At 46.8% G+C, this 22527-nt stretch overlaps 1 protein-coding gene across 7 annotated transcripts in view; it reads left to right on the top strand.

Moving 5' to 3' along the window:
* Window positions 1–22527, top strand: part of HDAC7 (histone deacetylase 7) — a 462051-nt gene that overhangs the window by 373347 nt on the left and 66177 nt on the right. For all 7 annotated transcript variants that reach the window (XM_068267312.1, XM_068267314.1, XM_068267311.1 and 4 more), the window contains 5 exons: window positions 5292–5464; window positions 13625–13688; window positions 17080–17185; window positions 20184–20305; window positions 21076–21195. In XM_068267312.1, coding sequence (XP_068123413.1) covers window positions 5292–5464; window positions 13625–13688; window positions 17080–17185; window positions 20184–20305; window positions 21076–21195 — 585 coding nt within the window. The remainder of the gene's footprint in view (window positions 1–5291; window positions 5465–13624; window positions 13689–17079; window positions 17186–20183; window positions 20306–21075; window positions 21196–22527) is intronic.

The following is a 22527-nucleotide window of genomic DNA, read 5'->3' as shown; positions in this document are numbered from 1 at the left end:
TAAACGTGAACAGATGTATCTCAAATGTCAAGACACACAATAACCCGGATCTAAGTATCCTTTTCAAAGATAGTCATTTCATTTGAAAAACTGCGAACACATGTTACCCTGCAGAGCATCTGACTGGGCTCCGCTACACAGGGGATTTTTAGCTGCTTATTAGCGTGATTAATGCGTTTGAAAATAGCCTCTTTTTGCATGTGTTGTAAATTGGCCGGTTGTCAACAAGGGGTTTCTATAATGCTAGTAATCAATTAGAAAACCCTTTTGTTGCTGAGGCGTAACCAAACAGACCACAGAAGCAAGAAGGTCTGAGAGGGAAAAGTGGCAATGTGGCCAATGGCAGCAAAAACATGACTGGCAGGACTGAGGGCTGGTTCCTACTTGGCGCTTTTTTTTAACGCTTTGCTGATCGCCGGCGATCAGCAAAGCGCTGCTACTAATGTTTCCCTATGGATACATTCACACTGCAACGTTTGCATGCAGAGTCTTTGGGGGGTCTATTGAACAGGAATCACAGGCGCAAATTGCGGTGAAACGTGAGGTTTTTGCCCATCGAATACAACCGCGGGGCAAACGGCGGGCAAGCGCCGAGTGTGAACTAGTCCTTAGACACTTCTGATCAGAGGCCTATAATGGCCTTAATTCACTAAGCATGCGGTAAAGCAGAAAACAGCTGATTGTATGGAACATTTTGTGAAATGTCAAACTAAGACTGTTACCACATGGAAAACTGAAATTACCGACTAGTGAGGTAAATAGCTCATGTTAATTCACAAAGAATAGAGCATGTGGGAAAACAAGTGAGATGTGAAAACTGTGACTGGCTCCTGACCCTGTGATCACTGTGAGCCAATGAAATCAGCTCCTGGCCGGCTCACGGAGCTCTGCAGTCATAATGACAACAGAGTGAGTGGGCTTCAGCGACGGGCACGTAGTGTGAACGGTGAGAGAGATGGGTCTGTGCAGCATGACAATGAACCCTGTTTTCTGACCAAAAAGTCTCTGGTCCTTAAAGGACCATTCCAGCGACTAAAGTAAGCAGTTAACATCTGACAGAACTGACAGGTTTTAGGCTAGTCCATCTCCTCCTGGGCGATTATCAGGGTTTTCTTTGTTTTCAAAAGCATATCCTGAACAGCAGTTGCAAAGTCTAACTGCCAAAATAGTGTGCAAGGGAGTAGGGAGGCTGGCTGGTATTTTACTATTATTATGGTGATTAAACTGACGTTCCGGAAATGCTTTTTAAGACAAAGAAAACCCTGATAATCTCCCCTTAGGAGATGGCCTAGTCCAAAACCTGTCCATTCTTTCAGATTTTAACTGCCAATTTTTTGGTGGTTCTTTAAATTTTATGCAGGTTGGACTTGCAGTATAAAAAAATGCTTTCTGTATCACACCTCTCATTCATTTTCCATGCACTGCAATAATCCATACAATACCAAATGAAATGCTGCATGATTCCTTCCAATGCCAAATGAAATACCACAGGAGGCAAAAATGTAAGTGAATTGTCATTCAATTTTTCAGCAAATGACTGAACTAGTTAGTGCATGTGGAAGAATCTTAGTGCATTTGTAAAAAGGCTAAAACACCAGATGTAATATTTTACCATCCATTTATTTTTTTACTAAGTGTGTCTTAGTAATTGAGGCCTGTGTGAGAATCCAATTTCCTGGCCTCCAGTAAAGCTGAGTACACACGTACGATAACTATCGTTCGAAAACGAACGATAACGACAATTGGACCGATAATCGTGCTTTCCAAATTTTCCAACGATCGTTTTTTTGTACGATAACGACCGTTATCGTTCAATCCGACCGATCCAACCCGGCGGATTTTTCCGAAAGATAATCATTCAATCGTTGCAGTGTGTACAAAGATCGTCCGATAATGATTATCTGTGGAGTAGTACGCATGTTCTTATTGCCTGTCATAACGTCACTTCCATTTTTTTTATCGTTCGTCGTTCAGTACTTTATACTTATATCGTTCACGTGTGTACACAATCGTTCATTACGAACGATCTTTTCGGTCTAATTTGAATATCGTGTAAACGTCACGAATCGTTCGTAACGAACTATCTTTATCGTACGTCTATACGAACCCTTAGAATGTGAAATGCACAGGGTGCAGTAGCCCATAGCAAGTAGTCAGTTATTTTGTAATGGATCTAACTGTAGTAAGCACCATAGTGCAGGGTTTACATAATTCTGTATTGTGTCTGTTACTTTGTATGAATAGTAGTAACTCAGTCACTGTAAGCTTTACAGCAGTATTCCTCATTCTTCTGGCTTATCGCCTCACTTGATGCATACAGGAAGGGTTATTGTATTTATAAATCTTCTTTGTGTATGTTTAGCCATCCCGGATGATAATTAAGCGTGTATATGGCAGCCCCCAACCACCACCCTGCAAGAAATCTGCCCGGTGGATCAACTCACTCGAACAATGGCCAGTTACTTTGATCCCGCCGCTCCCCTGCCTGCCACATGACGTCGCATACGTGCCCCTCCATTGTCCCTCTGCCCCCTTCACCCGCATGGCAACAGTATGCATTGACTGCTACATAGCTGATTTCAAGTCTGTGCTGCTTCTACTGTTTTCAGTTCTAAACTCCTTAGCTTTTCTTTCTTGAAGCTCTTATAACATCTGCAAACATGGAGTGCATGTGTAAGGGATGCTCTTGGCTCATTTTGCAATGTAAACATTGATAAAGATAAGCATGTATTTTAGAACAAAAGTAAAATTAGTAATGCAAATACTTCAACATTATTAGTCTGAGCCTTATTTTAAAGGAAACGTAAAGTAAAACCTGTTCCCACTTACCTATGGCTTCCTGTAGTCCTCCTGGTCCCTCACCATCATTCGGCGTTGCTCCCTTTAGCTTCTGTAACCCTGGGAAAGCTGAATGCGCAGCTCTGGGCTTCGCACCTCCATAACTGCCTGCACAGTTCGTAAAAATTGTAACTGCACATGCAGCAGACGCCGTGGGTGTGCATGCGCAGTGGCCAGCTTTCTGTGGGGTATAGTGGCTGGAAGGAGTGACCGCAAGGGACCAGGAGAACTGCAGGGGGCTAGAAGAAGCCCTAGATAAGTTAAACTAAGGGACTGAAGACACTTTTTGCATAAATATGCTAATTCTGTGTACAGGTGAAAGGTGGGTGTTATGAAGAAAACTAACAAGAACTGTCAGTCAGACTCAGTAAGTGGTTTATGGCGGAACAGTCCTGTTCAGCTAACTTGTATTGGGGTAATAATTAATATTGTCTTTGGTTGGAGAAGTAACAAAGGTACTGTCATTTACTCATTCATTGTCACTGAGCTTGGAAATTCCCTCACACTTAATACTCAAAATAGCCCAGAATGACATTAGTGTGCAGGTCTCCTCACTCTCCTCACATTTCACCAGAGAAGAATGCCATATAACAGCCTCGGGCAGACCTAAGACCTGTAAAGTCGCTATTTTTGTAGACAAACATGCCTCAATTCCTGTACTGCCTGTGAATGGTGACTGAGCTTGTGGCGACCGTGCCGGTATGTGACAACAGTTTGACATTGACGGTGGGCAGTTAGAACTTGTGGCAGGACAGGCAACGCACGTAACTAAGGGGACTGTTTGTAAGAAAATGGCTAAAGCCATATAGGAAAGTGATATGCTTCTTCACAGAGATGATCGGTGTTATGACCACTTTCCAAAGTGGCATTTCACAGAGCTATTCACTTGAATAGAAGCCGGGAACTTAATTTAAGTTCAGGCTTCTACTTTTAATGCATATTGCGCAATATATATTGATTTGCCTTCATGCAGTGTTGTATATCAATCATTTTTGCATCGTCAAGCGTTTGTCGCCACAAATTTGCAAAATAGATCGCAAAACACAATTGCAATCGATTAGCAATTATGATTTTGCATTGAGTGGAAACCAGCCCTCAGTTGTCACCCAAAAGGATAGGGACTCAGTCCCTCAGGGGACAGATCAGGGGCCATGTCCGGTACAGTCCGACATTTCACTGCTGACTTAGTCCCTCAAGTAACAGTTCAGGGGCCATGTCCTGTACAGACACCTCACTTGCTAAAGCAGAGCAGAGAGTCTCTTTCTATGCGGAAGGGAGGAGGGTCGTCACAAAGTGCACAACAGATTGGCTTCCAGTGGGAGGGATACAGAGGAGAGTAATGTACTTGCTCAGGGGTTGCTATCGTTTCAATATTAGATGTTCTGGTTATTTAAATGACCTCGGGGGAGATCTATACACACTGCTCGATTCTACCAGTTACATCAATAGAAGCGCAATTTTACAATAAAGTAATGGAAATCACGCTAGCAAAACTTACAACAACTATAGAGCTACAAGCTTTGTTATTGAAGCGTCTTACTTATTTTGACAGTCTGAACAGTAAAGAAATGCAACATATCTAGATTTTCTAATTCTTTCTGAGTATGATGACAACGCAGAGGAATGTTGGTCTGTTGCTACCTACACACTTAAAAATATTCTTGGCCGAAACGATCATTCCTGAATGTCTCTGCTGGATATTTAAGGAGTGTACAGGGTGGATCACCCATTTCCAATACCATTTGTTCCTGCCGGAGCCTCTAACAAACTTTCCATAACCTGGTGCTGCTTGGGTGTCTTTCCCCTCCCCTCTATGTAGAACAGAACATGCTGCTCAGTTAGGAGCTGTGCAGTGTGTTTGTACAGCTGTCATTCATATAGTACCACCTAAAATGATCCTTAAAGTGAACCCGAGGTGAGAGTAATATGGAGGCTGCCCTATTTATTTCCTTTTAAGCAATACCAGTTACCTAGCAGTCCTGCTGATCCTCTGCCTCTAATACTTTTAGCAATAGACCCGGAACAAGTGTTCAGCATATAAGGTGTTTCTGACATTCTTGTCAGAACTGACAAGATTCGCTGTATGCTTGTTTCTGGTGTGATCCAGACACTACTGCAGCCAAATAGATCAGCAGGGCTGCCAGGCAACTGGTATTGTTTAAAAGTAAATAAATATGGCAGCCTCCATATCACTCTCACCTCGGGTTCACTTTAATGATAATTTTGGGTGAATAGTCTATGCAGTGTGTATGTAGCTTGCCTCTCTGGTATAATAGGAGTCTCTACATATATAATAGGAGGATGTGGGTTATGATGAATGCTATTAAGCTAATTAGTTTTGTTGCTCTGCCTTTAAGACTACAATTTGTAAGGAAGGCGTTGTAATGATAATTGTATCAATCAGCGGCATGTTTTGGTTTTATTACAATGAAAATGTCTGTTGTGTTTTGCAGTGGACTTGACTGTTCCAACGAGCACAGTGCTGACACAAGCCACCCCTATGGATTATCACCTAATCCAGCACCTCAGCCAGCAGCCGGACACAGCGCTGCTGAAGATGAAGCCCACCCAGCAGTCATTCTTCCCCACCATCACACCTCAGCATCACATGGACCCCAAAATCAGGGTATTTGTCTTTTTTCATTGATTCTGTCTATTCTCTGAGCCTGAAAGGGATGCATAGTGCTGAAATCTGACTCAGTCTCAGTCCCGTAACTACGCAATTAACAAATAAGCTGGCACTTCCAAATTGAATGCGTGTTATTGTTGCAGACACTAAGCCAACATTTCGGAGCACACAAGTCCCTTCATCAGGGCAATATAGATCTGTCTGTCAATCAGCATTCTAAGGGTCTCACATTTGGGTAGTAGGTCTCTCCACTTGCCAGCAAGTCATGTGCACTTCTCAGCGGCTGCTGTTTACTATGCAGCAGCAGCTGAGAAATACACTTGGCTTGCTGGGGAGTTGAGAGGCTGACTGCCCGGACGTGAGTACCTTATGATGACGCTTGACAGACCTGTATTCACCTGATAAAGGGACCTGTGTGCTCCAAAACATTGGCTGGGTGTCCTCAACAATAAACATGCTCTAAATTTGGAAGTGCCAACTTATTTGTTTTTTGCTTTCTGGATTAAGAGGTAGTTGTGAAGCACCCCAAAAATTTGGCTTGAGCCCTCCTACTAACAGTTTATATCACGGGAGTGCGGGATGAAAACTGTATCTTGTTTTTATTAGGCTAGCCTAATGAAAATGTGTATGCAGAAACCCCCTTTTCCCTAGCAGAACCTGAACTGAAAATAAAACGTCAAAATAACCATACTCAGGTCATACTTACCTCCCATGTAGTCTACTCCTCAATCTTTCTCCTCTCCTGCGTCACATTTGTCCACTCTGATAAATGGAATTCTCCGTCCTACATTTTAAAAATGGCCATTACCCCATAACAGCTTCCTGGTCAGCGCACTGTTAGACTGTAATATCACCCACTTGGCCATAGGGGAAACATGGACATTACCTTGCACAATCAGTTTTAACTGACAGCTGCTGATATATAACTTACTGCAACTGGTATATTTTAGTTCTGACAAAATATTGTCAGAACTGGAAGGGCTCACTGTAAGAAGAAAATGGTGAGGTTAGTATGCAATATTAATTTGCAGCTACGTCATGTGTTTGTTTTAAATAATTTTACTCAGTTCAGGTTCCCTTTAAAGAGAACCCGAGGTGGGCTCATAGATTAAGAAAAAAGTAGGCTACCTGATCCAGGGGCTGAGCAGATCAGGTAGCCGCAAAAAAAGCCGCTCCTGTGGGCCACATTGGCCCACTTTCACTTTTTGTGACCTCTGGGTCACGATGCTGGAATGAGACTGCGTCTCTCAATCACAGCTTGCAGGGAGGCGGGGGAGCGGCAGAGGGCGCGGCTAGGGAGAGAACCCTGCAGGAACACCCCTGGCGGGCGTTTTAAACAGGAAATCCCTCTTCCTTATGTTTACCTCTATCTCGGGCCAAAGTACAGTGGTGGGGGTGGCAGAGAGCAGCGGTGGGGAGGACACAGAGGCATTTCATGATACAGAGAACATGCCTCTGTCCCATCTGCCCCCCCCCCCCCACGAACTGCCTCGGGTTCTCTTTAAAGCACATGCTGCTTATGCACAGTGATGGCGCTATATCACAAGAACTGCTAACACTCACTAACTTGTATAGACTTGTTAGTGATCTAATCTTGTTTTTAGCCAAGACCTATTACAGTTCTACCATGCTTTTCTCCTGGCGAACTCAAAAGAGCTTTAGAGCTTCAGCCACTTAAGGTGCACTCCACAGGTGACCAAGAGCATTAGGGAGTCTTGCCCCCAGATTCCTTACTGTTTTATGTACTGACTTGAACCAGGATTTGAACCCTGGTCAAGGGCTCAAACCCTACATCAGAGGTAACACCCTTAACCAGTACACTAGAGGACCTGTAAGGACTCCTAGCCAAACATAAAAAAAATATTCAGGATACCAATTTATATGTTAATTTTCCTGCTTTTACAAACACTTCTTATAGCTATACATTGCTGTGTATTGGTATGTAGCCTCAGGCTCGGACAGAGCCGCCGAACCACCGACGGTCCCATCGGTGGGCCCCGACTGCCCCTCCTCCTGGGGGCCCCTAGAAGGGGTGCGCTGGAGGGGAGAGCCGCGGGGAGGGCAGCCCGACTGTATTTTTTTTTTTTTATGTCCCTTAAAAAAAACTATTTTCCCCGGGGGGCCCCCTCCTATCCTCCCCCTCCCTCACCTCGGAGGGCCCCCCCCTCCTGTTACGAGCGGCGGTAGAGCGGCGGGTACAGCAAAGTACCGGCGAGGTAAAGCAGAAGATAGAGGTCCAGCTGCCTCCCGGGCTACGCTGTCTCCTCTATGCCGCTCGCACTGCTTCCTGGTTTAGTGCGCGGCAATTACAAAGGAGACAGCGACTGGGAGGCAGCTGGACCTCTATCTTCTGCTTTACCTCGCCGGAAGTTTGCTGTACCCGCCGCTCTCCCGCCGCTCGTAACAGGAGGGGGGCCCTCCGAGCGAGGTGAGGGAGGGGGAGGATAGGAGGGGGCCCCCCCGGGGAAAATAGTTTTTTTTAAGGGAAAAAAAACAAAACAAAAAAAAACAGTCGGGCTGCCCTCCCCGCGGCTTGTAAGGAGGGGGGACACCCAGGTGAGGGGGAGCATAGGAGTCGGGGCCCCCACTGGCTACCCACCCGGCTACCTAACTGCCCACCCGGCTATCTAACTGCCTACATTCCCACCCGGCTACCCTTCTGCCTACGCTCCCACTGGGTTACCTAACTGCCCACCCGGTTACCTAACTGCCTACCCTCCCACCCGGCTACCCTTCTGCCTACCCTCCCACCCGGTTACCTAACTGCCCACCCGGCTACCTAACTGCCTACCCTCCCACCCGGCTACCCTTCTGCCTACCCTCCCACCCGGCTACCTAACTGCCCACCCGGCTACCTAACTGCCTACCCTCCCACCCGGCTACCTATCTACCCACCCGGCTACCTAACTGGCTGCCCACCCGGCTACCTATCTACCCACCCAGCTACCTATCTGCCTACCCTCCCACCCGGCTACCTAACTGCCCACCCGGCTACCTAACTGCCTACCCTCCCACCCGGCTACCTATCTACCCACCCGGCTACCTAACTGGCTGCCCACCCGGCTACCTATCTACCCACCCAGCTACCTATCTGCTTACCCTCCCACCCAGGTACCTAACTGCCCACCCGGCTACCTAACTGCCTACCCTCCCACCCGGCTACCTATCTACCCACCCAGCTACCTATCTGCCTACCCTCCCACCCGGCTACCTAATTGCCCACCCGGCTACCTAACTGCCTACCCTCCCACCCGGCTACCTATCTGCCCACCTGGCTACCTATCTGCCCACCTGGATACCTATCTACCCACCCAGCTACCTATCTGCCCACCCGGCTACCTAACTGCCTACCCTCCCACCTGGCTACCTAACTGCCCACCCGGCTACCTATCTACCCACCCAGCTACCTATCTGCCTACCCTCCCACCCGGCTACCTATCTACCCACCCGGCTACCTATCTACCCACCCAGCTACCTATCTACCCACCCAGCTACCTATCTGCCTACCCTCCCACCCGGCTACCTATCTGCCCACCCGGCTACCTATCTACCCACCCAGCTACCTATCTGCCTACCCTCCCACCCGGCTACCTATCTACCCACCCGGCTACCTAACTGGCTGCCCACCCGGCTACCTATCTACCCACCCAGCTACCTATCTGCTTACCCTCCCACCCAGGTACCTAACTGCCCACCCGGCTACCTAACTGCCTACCCTCCCACCCGGCTACCTATCTACCCACCCAGCTACCTATCTGCCTACCCTCCCACCCGGCTACCTAATTGCCCACCCGGCTACCTAACTGCCTACCCTCCCACCCGGCTACCTATCTGCCCACCTGGCTACCTATCTGCCCACCTGGATACCTATCTACCCACCCAGCTACCTATCTGCCCACCCGGCTACCTAACTGCCTACCCTCCCACCTGGCTACCTAACTGCCCACCCGGCTACCTATCTACCCACCCAGCTACCTATCTGCCTACCCTCCCACCCGGCTACCTATCTACCCACCCGGCTACCTATCTACCCACCCAGCTACCTATCTACCCACCCAGCTACCTATCTGCCTACCCTCCCACCCGGCTACCTATCTGCCCACCCGGCTACCTATCTACCCACCCAGCTACCTATCTGCCTACCCTCCCACCCGGCTACCTAACTGCCCACCCGGCTACCTAACTGCCCACCCAGCTACCTATCTGCCCACCTGGCTACCTAACTGCCTACCCTCCCACCCGGCTACCTAACTGCCCACCCAGCTACCTATCTGCCTACCCTCCCACCCGGCTACATAACTGCCTACCCGGCTACCTATCTGCCTACCATGCCATGGGCGTCCCTACATAGGGCAAAATGGGGCATGCGCACTCCCCTGGCTAGCTGCTGCCCCCCCCTAGCTACCCGGACGTGGCTGGCCCGCCCGCCCTGGGGTGGCAGCGGAGAGAGAAAAGAAGCGGCAGGCACAGCGGCGCTGCCTGCCGCATCACTTAATTCTAAAGGGGGGAGCGAGAGAGGGGGAGCCCCAAGGTGAGGGAAGGGGGAGGGGGAAACGTCCTCCCTTCCCCACCGCTTCTCTTCTCTCTCCGCTGCCACTGAGGACACCTATAGATCTGGCTATTTAAACTGGGGACACCTATAGACCTGTCTATCTATACTGGGGGGCCCTGTCACTACCTAAACTAGGGGCTCCTGTCACTACATACACTGGGGGGGGTCCCTGTCACTGCATACACTGGGGGGCTCCTGTCATACCTAAACTGGGGGTACCTGTCACTAACTGAACTGGGGGGGCGCCTGTCAATACCTTAACTGGGGGGCACTGTCACTACCTAAACTGGGGGCTCCTGTCACTACATACCCTGGGGGGCCCCTGTCACTACAAACACTGGGGGCTCCTGTCACTACATACCCTGGGGGGCCCCTGTCACTACAAACACTGGGGGCTCCTGTCACTACATACCCTGGAGGTGTCTACCATATTAAGTGGGCATTCTGCCTATTTATGTGAAATGCTGTTTATTTATGTGCCTCATGACTGCTGAATTTGTCTTGTTGGGGGCCTCATGGTTACTGAATGTCTTGTTGGGGGCCTCATGGTTACTGAATGTCTTGTTGGGGGCCTCATGATTGCTGATTTTGTCTTGATGGGGGACCTCATGATTGCTGAATTTGTCTTGTTGAGGGTCACATGATTGCTAACTGCGAGACTAAGGAAAAAGCTGAATCCTTATCATATGAGACAATAGCTACTTTTTAGCTCTTTAAAACAGAAAATAAAACTGGGAGGTTCTAAAAAAAAAAATAAAAAAAAATTTCAGGAGTAGGATGGATGAAATTGTTTATCTTCACAGTTTATTTTCAACTTGGATTTTCCATAATGTTCATGTATGAGTTAAAACGTTTTTATTTAGTTTAAATTGCTGTTGCCACTTTGCAATAGATAAGTGACTTTTGGGTTGCAGTTTGGGCACTCTGCCTTCAAAAGGTTTGCCACCACTGTCCTAATCTAATGTCCCACCATTCATGCAAATTTGTCTCCACCCATGACTACACCCACATTCTGGTCCATGACCACACCCAATTCTTCCATGACCGCACCACTTCTTCCCCCTCCCCCTTTTTTCTATCTGCCCACCCGGCTAGCTATCTGCCCGCCCTCTCACCCTGCTAGCTATCTAACCTATACTGGGGGCAGCTACCTATCTAACCTATACTGGAGGCACCTACCAATGTAACCTATACTGGGGGCAGCTACCTATGTAACCTGTATTGGGGGCATCTACCTTGCTAGCCTTTACTGGTGGCAACTATACTGGCTACCTATATTGGAGGCACCTACCTAACTAACCTATACTGGGGGCACCTACCTATCTAACCTATGCTGAGGGAAACTATTCTGGCTACATATATTAGCCCACTGCCTTACTGTTACAGTTACATTACAATTACCCCCCACCCATGTGATGTCATGTCCACACCCATTTTTTTTGTCGCTGCGCGCTTTGCTTTTTTGGGGGGGGGGGGTGTTGGTAAATTATCCGCACCGGGTGTCAAACACCCTAGCTACGCCACTGGAGGGGGGCACAGCTTGAAAGGGGGGGAATTGGGCACAGAGCGGCGGGGAGGGGGGGAAGCGTCCCCCCCTCCCTCACCTAGGGCCCCCCCCTTCCGCGCACCCCCCTCCTCCAGAAGTGCAGCCAGCAGCGAGCGGAGAATAGCTACAGAGATGATGCTATCTCCGCTCCGAGTCCGCATGCCGCTGCCCTGCTGGTCTCTGACTGTAGTGTGTGACGCTGTCCAATCACGCTCTCGCAGTACTTCCTGCTAGAGCGTGATTGGACAGCGTCACTACAGGAGACAGAGACCAGCAGGGCAGCAGCGGCATGCGGAGCGGAGATAGCATCATCTGAAGCTGGTAAGCTATACTCCGCTCGCTGCTGGCTGCACTTCTCGAGGAGGGGGGTGCGCGGAAGGGGGGGCCCTAGGTGAGGGAGGGGGGGGAGGCTTCCCCGCTGATCTGTGCCCTCTGCCCCCCCTTTCAAGCTGGGGGGGACTTGCATTGTGTGGGGGTATCTCTGCCACCAACCTGATTGCATTGTGTGGGGGTATCTCTGCCGCCAACCTGATTGCATTGTGTGGGGGTATCTGCAGCCAACCTGATTGCATTGTGTGGGGGTATCTGCAGCCAAACTGATTGCATTGTGTGGGGGTATCTGCAGCCAAACTGATTGCATTGTGTGGGGGTATCTGCAGCCAAACTGATTGCATTTTGTGGGGGTATCTGCCGTCAACCTGATTGCATTTTGTGGGGGTATCTGCCGTCAACCTGATTGCATTTTGTGGGGGTATCTGCCGTCAACCTGATTGCATTTTGTGGGGGTATCTGCCGTCAACCTGATTGCATTGTGTGGGGGTATCTGCCGTCAACCTGATTGCATTTTGTGGGGGTATCTGCCGTCAACCTGATTGCATTGTGTGGGGGTATCTGCCGTCAACCTGATTGCATTTTGTGGGGGTATCTGCTGCCATTTGACTACTTGATGAATTATCATGAGGCATGTAACTACTTGAATATACAATGTATCTGGTCGGACCTAATCTCGGACCTAATCTCTGTGAATAACGCCGCTACTTATTTTGTGTTTTGTATTTTTTTTTTTAAGTCTGCCCATGACTCATCATGACCACGCCGATGTTCCAGTGCATGGTGACACCCATTTAGTTTCGCATTTAGACATATCCCTATTGGAGACTGTCCTCAGAATTGCTCACAATCTATTCCCTACCATAAAGTCATGCAAAATTTCTTGAGTACATGTGTATGTGAGCCCAAAATGGGGGGGGGGGGGGGGGGAGGAGGAGGGGGGGGAGGGAGGAGGAGGAGAGGGGGGTGGGCCCCAGGCTGAAACTTCCTTGGTGGGCCCTTGGTGTCCCAGTCCGACCCTGTGTAGCCTTGTCCTACCAGTGATGTTTAACCTAGGCTATGGTGCCCCATAGCCTTCTGCCCCAAAGCACTCTGGGAGTGACTGACATTACTGCTCACTACAGGTGACAAAGCAAAACAGAAAACACTCCACAGTGATTCACCCTGCCAGCAGTATAGATGCTGGCATCACTAATAAGTTTAAAGTGTACCTCACTGAGCTCCTTTGTCTTAACCATGACTGTCCACAAACCAACTGCAGAGAGCTGCTGTTTTAAACCTGTTGAGTTGATTAAATCAACTGTTCCCAATTAATCAGTAATTGGGATGCTTTAGAACAGCTTAGACTATTTGGAATGGGATAGAACTTTGCATTTTCCCAGAGACTGTGACAGTTTGTGAAGGGTATGAATAATTATGGCTTGACACTTTTTGCTGAAATGTAAATAAAAGCTGAGAAATGAGTTTTTTTCCACAATAATGCCTTTGGTACATAGTCTTATTATCTTTTAGGAGACACTTATTATCTTTTAGGAGACACTTATGTCATTTCCTGTCAAAAGATTACTTGCTGGTTGAATAAAAGTAACTAAGTTAAAATTTGCCAGGGGTATGAATAATTATGGACAGCACTGTAAATCAGGATTACAATGGACAAACCTTGACTGAAGATGAATAATGTGAAGTCTGCCATATCTTTTTGTAATGGCTTTTATTTCTCATCTCTCAGGTGGACCATGGACGGCAGGAGCAAAGCCTGAGGCATCTGGTCAACAAGGATAAAAGCAAAGCCAGTATGGAAATCTTTTATATATGTTTATTACCCCGCTAAGAATATCTTGAACTTTGGTATACGCTGTGTGTGTACTTTAAGACTGAGGAAAAAATTGAGCTTCTGAACAAACATTAACAGATTTCCTGATGACCTTCAGACAGGAAGGACTCTATGATCATTCTCTGAGGCCTGGTGCACACCAGAGGAGTTTTTCTGAGCGTTTTGAGTTTTTAAATCTGCTGCTAATGTTATCCTATGTGTCTGTGCACACTGGAGCAATGAGGTTTTGTAAAAAAAAACCATAGCATTACATTGGGAAGAGCTTTTAGAGGTTTCAAAAGCTCTTCCCAATGTAATGCTATGGGGTTTTTTACAAAACCTCATTGCTCCAGTGTGCACAGACACATAGGATAACACTAGCAGCAGATTTAAAAACTCAAAACGCTCAGAAAAACTCCTCTGGTGTGCACCAGGTCTAAAGGACTTTAGCAGGTTATGTTAGGGACGGTGTTAATGGGGGATAGCCCAGCTATACTGCACGTTTACATTGCACTGTAAAGTTCATATGCACAATAGCAATAAAGGCACTAGTGACATTAAAAATTGTGTAAACTAAGATTCTGTATCTGCAGAATTTTGACATTGGCAAACCTGAAAAAACAACAACCTACTACTTGATCTGGAGGGGGGGAGGGGGGGCACGGGCTGGGGAAATGCAGCATTATTTAGTAGGGCAGCATGTAGTAGCACCAATCAGGTGACAGTGTTTTGTCTTATATACGCTACTGAAAGCTGATATCTGATTGGGTGCTCAGAAAATTACAACCTGTTGAGCTTTTCTCCCTTTTACAAGGTTAGGCCTTGTCACTTTGGAATTTTACACTGCAAGATATTTGTTACTAGAAACATGTTATTCTGAATCGCCAAATTAAAAGGTACCGTAATGTATCTGTGCCTGAGTAGAAATTTCATAGATAAGATCTCTAGATACTTTTTGCTAACGTCACTGCATGTAAAAAAAAACTGGAATACATAACATCCAAACATTCTTTATTTAATGAATCCATGTTATCTGGTTAGATCACTAGCAAATAAAACTGGACTGTAATTAAATCAGCCACTGACTTGTCGCAATGACTACTAAAGTGACTTTTTACAGAGTGAATGTCTAAAAATGCTTGTGTAGGGACGATTCACTCAAATGCTTGTGTAGGGACCGGCTCACATGGGCTTTTACCGACTTGTTGGTCAAATGCATTTGACATCTTCCTGCGACTTTTGGGGGCTTCCAGTGTTTTTCACACCCGCGGGGGGAGGGGGGGGGAGGGGCACAGAGATGTGGCGGTAAGCAACCCTGAAAGCAGCATATTGCTCCCTGGGTCAGCTGAAATGATGGGAAAAATCAAGATCAGAATGCAGTGTTTGCGCAAATGATGGTAAATAACGGTATAGGCGCTGCCCATTCACTTGACTGGGCAGCACTTTGATGACAAGCGCAATGGCCGTCGGTTAACGTCAAGCAGATGCCCGTGTGGACCCTCCCTTAAAAATGTTTTCTCTAGATTCCTGTTAAAACAAATGCCTTGAGAAAAGAAAAAACACGACCTCTTTTTTCACAGCAAGTTACAAATTGAACCAACAGTGATTGTATTGAATTTTGCTCCATATCGCAGATGTTGAATGATCTGGCTTTTTGACTGAGCTCTAACATCTGCAGTGCAAGTTTGCCATCTGCTGTTTGAAAAGGGTTATTTCATTCTGTTTTCTGCAAAGTGTTTACTTACTGTTTGTATTACCTTTAGATGTATTTAAAAAGTGTAAAGCAATAAGAAAATGAGTAGAGCTCTAAAAAAAATAGGCATCCATAAGGTCATTGCAATACAGAAGCCACTTACTATGTACTTTATATTTATTATGGTAATGTTATTTTAGGAAAAAGCTGTTATTTGAGGGTATGAATATTAAAAAGGACATTCCACTTTCATTATAAACTTGCCTCAAGCATTGGCTAAATAAAAAAAAAAAACCTGAAGGAAGTGGGCAAGAGTCCGTGAAACGCATTACCGTTGTCTCAATAATATTACCATTTACTTAGGGTCATTCCTAGACCTACTAACTGTCTGTAGCTGGGAGAAGCTATTGCACTGTCTGTAGCTAAGATTAGCTATTGTGTTGTCTGTAGCTGGGATTAGCTATTGCACTGTTTATATCTGAGATTAGCTATTGTGCTGTCTGTAGCTGGGATTGGCTATTGCGCTGTCTGTAGCAGAGATTAGCTATTGCGCTGTCTGTAGCTGGGATTAGCTATTGCGCTGTCTGTAGCTAAGATTAGCTATTGTGTTGTCTGTAGCTGGGATTGGCTATTGCACTGTTTATATCTGAGATTAGCTATTGTGCTGTCTGTAGCTGGGATTGGCTATTGCGCTGTCTGTAGCAGAGATGAGCTATTGCGCTGTCTGTAGCTGGGATTGGCTATTGCGCTGTCTGTAGCTGGGATTGGCTATTGCGCTGTCTGTAGCTGGGATTGGCTATTGCGCTGTCTGTAGCTGGGATTAGCTATTGCGCTGTCTGTAGCTGGGATTAGCTATTGTGCTGTCTGTAGCTAAAATTAGCTATTGTGTTGTCTGTCGCTGGGATTAGCTATTGCACTGTTTATATCTGAGATTAGCTATTGTGCTGTCTGTAGCTGGGATTGGCTATTGCGCTGTCTGTAGCAGAGATGAGCTATTGCGCTGTCTGTAGCTGGGATTGGCTATTGCGCTGTCTGTAGCTAAAATTAGCTATTGTGTTGTCTGTCGCTGGGATTAGCTATTGCACTGTTTATATCTGAGATTAGCTATTGTGCTGTCTGTAGTTGGGATTGGCTATTGCGCTGTCTGTAGCAGAGATGAGCTATTGCGCTGTCTGTAGCTGGGATTGGCTATTGCGCTGTCTGTAGCTGGGATTGGCTATTGCGCTGTCTGTAGCTGGGATTGGCTATTGCGCTGTCTGTAGCTGGGATTAGCTATTGCGCTGTCTGTAGCTGGGATTAGCTATTGTGCTGTCTGTTGCTGAGATTAGCTATTGCGCTGTCTGTCGCTGGGATTGGTTATTGCACTGTCTGTAGCTGGGATTGGCTATTGCACTGTCTGTAGCTGGGATTGGCTATTGCGCGGTCTGTACCTGGGATTTGTTTCTAAACTGTAGGTAGCCTGGATTAGCTAGATATTGTGTTGTCTGTAGCTGGCAATAGCTGTTACGCTGTCTGTAGCTGAGATTAGCTTTTGCGCTGTCTGTAGCTGAGATTAGCTTTTGCGCTGTCTGTAGCTGAGATTAGCTGTTGCGCTGTCTGTAGCTGAGATTAGCTTTTGCGCTGTCTGTAGCTAAGATTAGCTATTGCACATTATTAAAGTTATAATTTGTGGTCCTAGATGCCATGGTCAGCCCAGAAGTGAAACAGAGACTGTTGGAGAAGATCCGCAACAAGCAACAAGTAGCACTAGATCGCAATAATGCCGCCAATCACCAGCCTTACAGGTAAAACCACGCCATGATTATTTTTATCCAGAGATTTTAATTACATAAACACTTGTTCATGATCGTTTTCTCCACACATCTCAAGTATGTTCACATGTCTTCTGACATTGCTGACCATCTGAGGCCTTGTTCACACTGCGTTCTATTCGCGTGTCCTTCCGCGTTGGGCTGTTTTTTAGGAGTTTTTTTTTTCCCGATTCCCGATGCTTGGGTGGGCAATTCGTCTTTGTGCTTAGTGGTTTTCTACGCATTTTTTCCAAGCAGTTTTGTAATTCACTCTCTGACGCAAGTCAGGAAGTGAACCCTTTGACCCGGAAAATAATTAATACAATGGGCTTGATTCACAAAGCGGTGCTAACTGTTAGCACGCCTGTGAAAACCCCCTTAGCACGTCTAAATGAGCTGTTCGCACGCAAAACTTTACGCGCGCACTACAGGGCACTCCGCGCGAAGTGCCCATTAAAGCATATGGGACTTAGCGCGCGCATAGGACTTAGTGCGCGCGTAAAACTTTGTGCACAGTGCTTAGCGCGCGATGTGATTCAGAAAACCGGTGCTAACCTACTTAGCACCCTGGTTAGCGCGCCTAAAGACTTTAGACGTGCTAAGTAGGTTAGCACCGCATAGTGCATCAAGCCCAATGTATTTATTCTTAAGTGCAAGTGCAATCGCCTTATTGTTCGTTTTTGTTCGACAATTTTCCTATACCTTCCATTGAGGTGGAATCACCCCGAAAATGGAACACACACCACTTTCCTAGCCGCACCGCGCACGACCGGCGCTGATATGAACATTCTCATAGACATTAATTGGCCATGTGGTCGGGGGGGGGGGGGGGGGGGGGGCGGGGGGTTGCCGAAAAAAAAACTGAAAACGCCTGCAGTGTGAACAAGCCCTCACAGGGATTTATCAGGGCAGATCACGCACTCTTGATGTTTTGCTACTTGTGTGAACTCCCATTGCTATTCCTGCAGCAGCGCACAGATTGCTATCCTCCCTCTCGTCATAGAACAAAATACACTGCTCCATAGAGTAGCATGACCATGTAGCGCTTATTCCTAAACGGTCATCCAAAACAATCAGGATGGAGGTAACAATTCTCCAAAGTAGGAGGGAGTAAAGAGGCGCCCAATGAAGTATAAAGAAGTTAAAAACACTAAAAACTAAAAAGTTGAGGTGGCTTACCTCAGACGACAACTCACTTTGAGCAGAAATATTTATTAAACAAAGTGCCACTGCAGTCTGATAGCCGCATTCGAGGCGCCCCGAATGTGGCTATTAGACTGCAGTGGCACTTTGTTTGGCCTGAGGAAGTGGGCTAGATCCCACGAAACGCGTTGCCTGTGCTTATTAACAAATATTTCTGCTCAAAGTGAGTTGTCATCTATGAGGTAAGCCACCTCAACTCCTTCGTTTTTAGTGTTTTTAACTTTTTTATACTTCATTGGGCGCCTCTTTACTCCCTTTTGTGTCCTACACCCCCCCCCCCCCCCACACACACACACACACACACGTTCCAGTGAGGGGAGTCCCATGCACCATACTTGAGGTGGATTCCACACCACATCATAGTTTTAAAGTGCATGAGGTTCTTTACCAAGAAAGCGACCGCCTCCAGGATCACTGGGTTACCTGAGTGGAGTCAGGTATAAGACTCACACTCCACCTGCTTGAAGTGGTCGGTTGCCCCGTGTGCAACCCACCTTTGTGAGTATTCCCTTTTCAAATTCGTTACTTATCCATCTACCTGTGATATACTGCACAATTTGGGCTCCCGTTGTCTTTGTGTTTTTTTTCCCAGTACCCTATAATTCTACAAAGTGTTCTTATACTGTAGCAGCTGTGTCTTTTATAGATATGGAGGTAAAGAAAGCAGAAGGTGTGGTCCATAACAGCCAATCGGATTCTATCTTTTTTTACAGTGCAGATCTCTTCCTTTGGCTTTCACACTAAGTGATTTTCAATCCAATTTTCGGCACACTGCTGTTTTCCCGCTCGCAAAGTCAACTCCTTTTAAATGGTAATAGTGAGTGCACTTTCACACTGAATGCGTTTCGATTTTTCCAAAAGGCAATCGCTGGCCTTGCTGCATTTTTCCTGTGTTTCGATTGAGGCCAACATAGACAAAATCACGTTCTGCAACTTTTGGTGTGAAAGAGCCCTAAGGCTTTGTTCACACACATCAGTTTTCTATCAGTTTTACCTGACAAGACTGGAAATGTACACCTTTTATGTGTGAACACCTATAGAAAACTAATACAAAACTGATAGGACTGGACCGGATTTATGTGTGAGTACAGTCCTAGAAGCACTTACAAAACTGATGCCAACTATCAAAAACTGACAATAAAATTAACTTAGCTGGGGCTTCTCCCAGCCACCTGCAGCCGTCCTGTCCCATACCGGTACACAAAGATCCTCCAGTCTACTGCCTTGGCTCCGTTTATGCACCACTGCCTTACACGTCGACGGTCACTACACCTGTGCGGCCCTGGCTACGCACGTCCTCGTTCGCTCTCCTGTAGCCGGGAGTGTCCTGCACTGGCGTAGTACAAGAAAATCCCTATTGCGCCTGTGCAGGACGCTCCTGGGAACAGGAGTGCGAACGAAGACGCGTGTAGCCAGGACCAAGCAGGCGCAGTGGGAAGCGACCAGCGAAAGAGAAAGTGAGCCGCGGCAGGGGACCGGAGGATTGTACAGAGACAGCGCGGGCACAGGACGGCAGAAGGGGGCTGGCAGAAGCCCCAGGTAAGTAAAACTTTTTTTTTTGTAAGCAGTCTTCAGGTTCCCTTTAAGTACCCCCGTGACCTAAATATGTATTTGGCAGAGGTACCTCAAAATTGTTCAGCCCCCTCCCCTGGGGTACAAGGTACTGTGTACTCTTACTCCAGGGTATAGAGGACTGGGCTTATGCAGGTTTGCAGCTGTTCGCATTTGCTCGCTCTTTGCATTTGCTCCACCTCAAATGTGATCTGTAATAATGTGATTTTGTTTTTAGACCGCCTGAGCTGATTGATCCAGAACCTCATCCTCCCCCACAGCCTCTCCCCACCAATTTCATTCCTCAGGATGCTACCAGCAGCTGTAATCCATCTGAGCATTTTCCTCTCAGAAGAACAGGTACACTTCCACTTGTCTGGTGTGTGTGATCATTGGCATTGACAAAGCTTTTCATTGCATGGAGATATCTATAACAAAAAAGAGCCCCTGGGGGGTACTTACATCGGGAGGTAGAAGCCTCTGCATCCTTAAGAGGCCTCCCCCTTCCTCCTTAGTAGAGAGGATCCAGCACTGGGACTCCCCCAAGGATCTCCTTGTTAGCCGATTGTTGGGCCGTAGTAGCAGCTCTCCGCTCAGGTGGAAATAGCTGAGCCCGAGTCTTTAGTTGTCTCCAGAGATTTCTCTCATACCCTGTTACAGGTTACACCACATAATGAAAGGTTATATCTTTAAGGTAGGGCTACAGGTAGCAGCCAAACCTTCCACTGCTCCGACAAAACGTACAAATTATGAACAGTTGCATTTTGGAAATATGCATGAGTGAGATGTTTTTCTATCCTTTTCACAAGCGTCTGCACTTGAGCATTTAGGGCCACACAGGCTTCTGCGGGTGTCACGTTTAGCTGATGCTGAATGCTTTTCTGCAGCTGAGTAGCAATGGTTTCCATTGTTCTGTCATTGTGTCATATTTTGAGCCCCATGGGGGCACGAAACCATAGAAGGCAACCGATGCGTAAAGCTCAAGAGTACATGAGTATTACATCCGTGCCACGTCAGGCAATTATTCACTTTTTCTTAAACCTTGAGTTCTGGCACCATGTAATTACCCAAGCTGGCACCTGCTGGACTTGTACGTAACATTTAGCACTGTACACTTGATTTCCCTGCAGCCTCTGAGCCAAACCTGAAGTGGCCTTGCAGACCCAAGAAGTCAGACAGGAGGAAGAACCCACTCACACGGAAGGAAAGTGCTCCCCCTGCAGTTAGAAGACGACCTCCAGAGACACAGGGTTGGTGCACCTTTATTTTTTACACCTTGCTTTACCACATGGGCCAATTGGCGGCCATAGCCTCTTAAGAGAAAGTGTCATTAGGGCTTTGCTGTAACATAGATTGCAGTGTAACTATTTCATCTAATGTACCCTTCTTAAACTTGAAGATTGTATACAAATGTAAGCAGAGTGGTGCAGCGGAAGTGTGCTGGACCCATAACCCAGAGGTTGATTGATCGAAACCATCCTCTGCTAAGTATGATTTCATTTTTGCACTTTGCTTTATCGCATGGGCAAAACGTTTTTTCATAGCCCTGTAAGGGAAAGTGTAATAAGGGCCCTGCCTTAACATAGTTATTACAGTAGCTAAGACTACTCCTGGGCCTTTGTTGTAGTTGAAGAGATGAGTGAACTGTGACACCACACTTAAAAAAAAAAAAAAAAAAAAAAAGCAAACAGAGAAGCTTCCCCATATTGGAGCATTGGATTTGGTAAAGTCTTAAGCCAATGTGTTGTAAGACACACATAAGCTTTAGGTTAGCAGGGATGGTTGCATGGCAGCCTAGCTGGCCTGGGAAGGATGAAAAGCTAGGTTGTTTTCAGCCTGTAGTGTTGGTGGTATAGTGGTGACCATAGCTGCCCTCCAAGCAGTTGACCTGGGTTCGATTCCTGGCCAATGTATGTGAGCGTGCTTTTGACATCCTACAAATCTCTGGAAGACCAGATTCTCCTCTTGAGGAGAAAGGGAGGAGGGATTACACTTCATGATAGATGTATACACATGCAAGATGTTTTAAAGCAGTTTAGGCCTGCAATTCAACATTCAAAGTGATTTCTGCCCTTAAAACGCTGCTTTGCGTTAAATCAAGATTTTTTTACTGGGACTTTTGGCGTCTATCCCACTCATCCATGTCCCCCTCCAGTTGTTAGACCCCTTGAAACATCTTTTCCATCACTTTTGTGGCCAGCATAAATGTTTCTAGTTTTCAAAGTTCGCATCCCCATTGAAGTATATTGCGGTTTGCGAAAGTTTGCGCCAACCGAACCTTTTGCAGAAGTTCGCGAACGTAAAATTGGTGGTTCGGGCCATCTCTAGTACTGACACAAGAGACCAGGGGATCGAATCTTGGCTCTTCCCGCTACTGTAAGCCCTCACCTATCCTGTGAGGAGACTTGGGCAAGACTCCCTAACACTGCTAATGCCTATAAAGCGCACCCTAGTGACTGCAGCTCCGGCACTTTGAGTCCGCCAGGAGAAAAGTGCAATTTAAATGTTCTTTGTCTTGTCTAATTTACTTATAAATTATACACAAGGCAGATCCTGTAATGCAGCACAGCTGATGAGTTCTT

This window comes from Hyperolius riggenbachi, chromosome 2 (genome assembly GCF_040937935.1).
Source record: "Hyperolius riggenbachi isolate aHypRig1 chromosome 2, aHypRig1.pri, whole genome shotgun sequence".
Classification (NCBI taxonomy): domain Eukaryota; kingdom Metazoa; phylum Chordata; class Amphibia; order Anura; family Hyperoliidae; genus Hyperolius; species Hyperolius riggenbachi.
The sequence above is the reverse complement of the archived record's forward strand: the minus strand, read 5'-3'. Positions and strand labels throughout refer to the sequence as shown.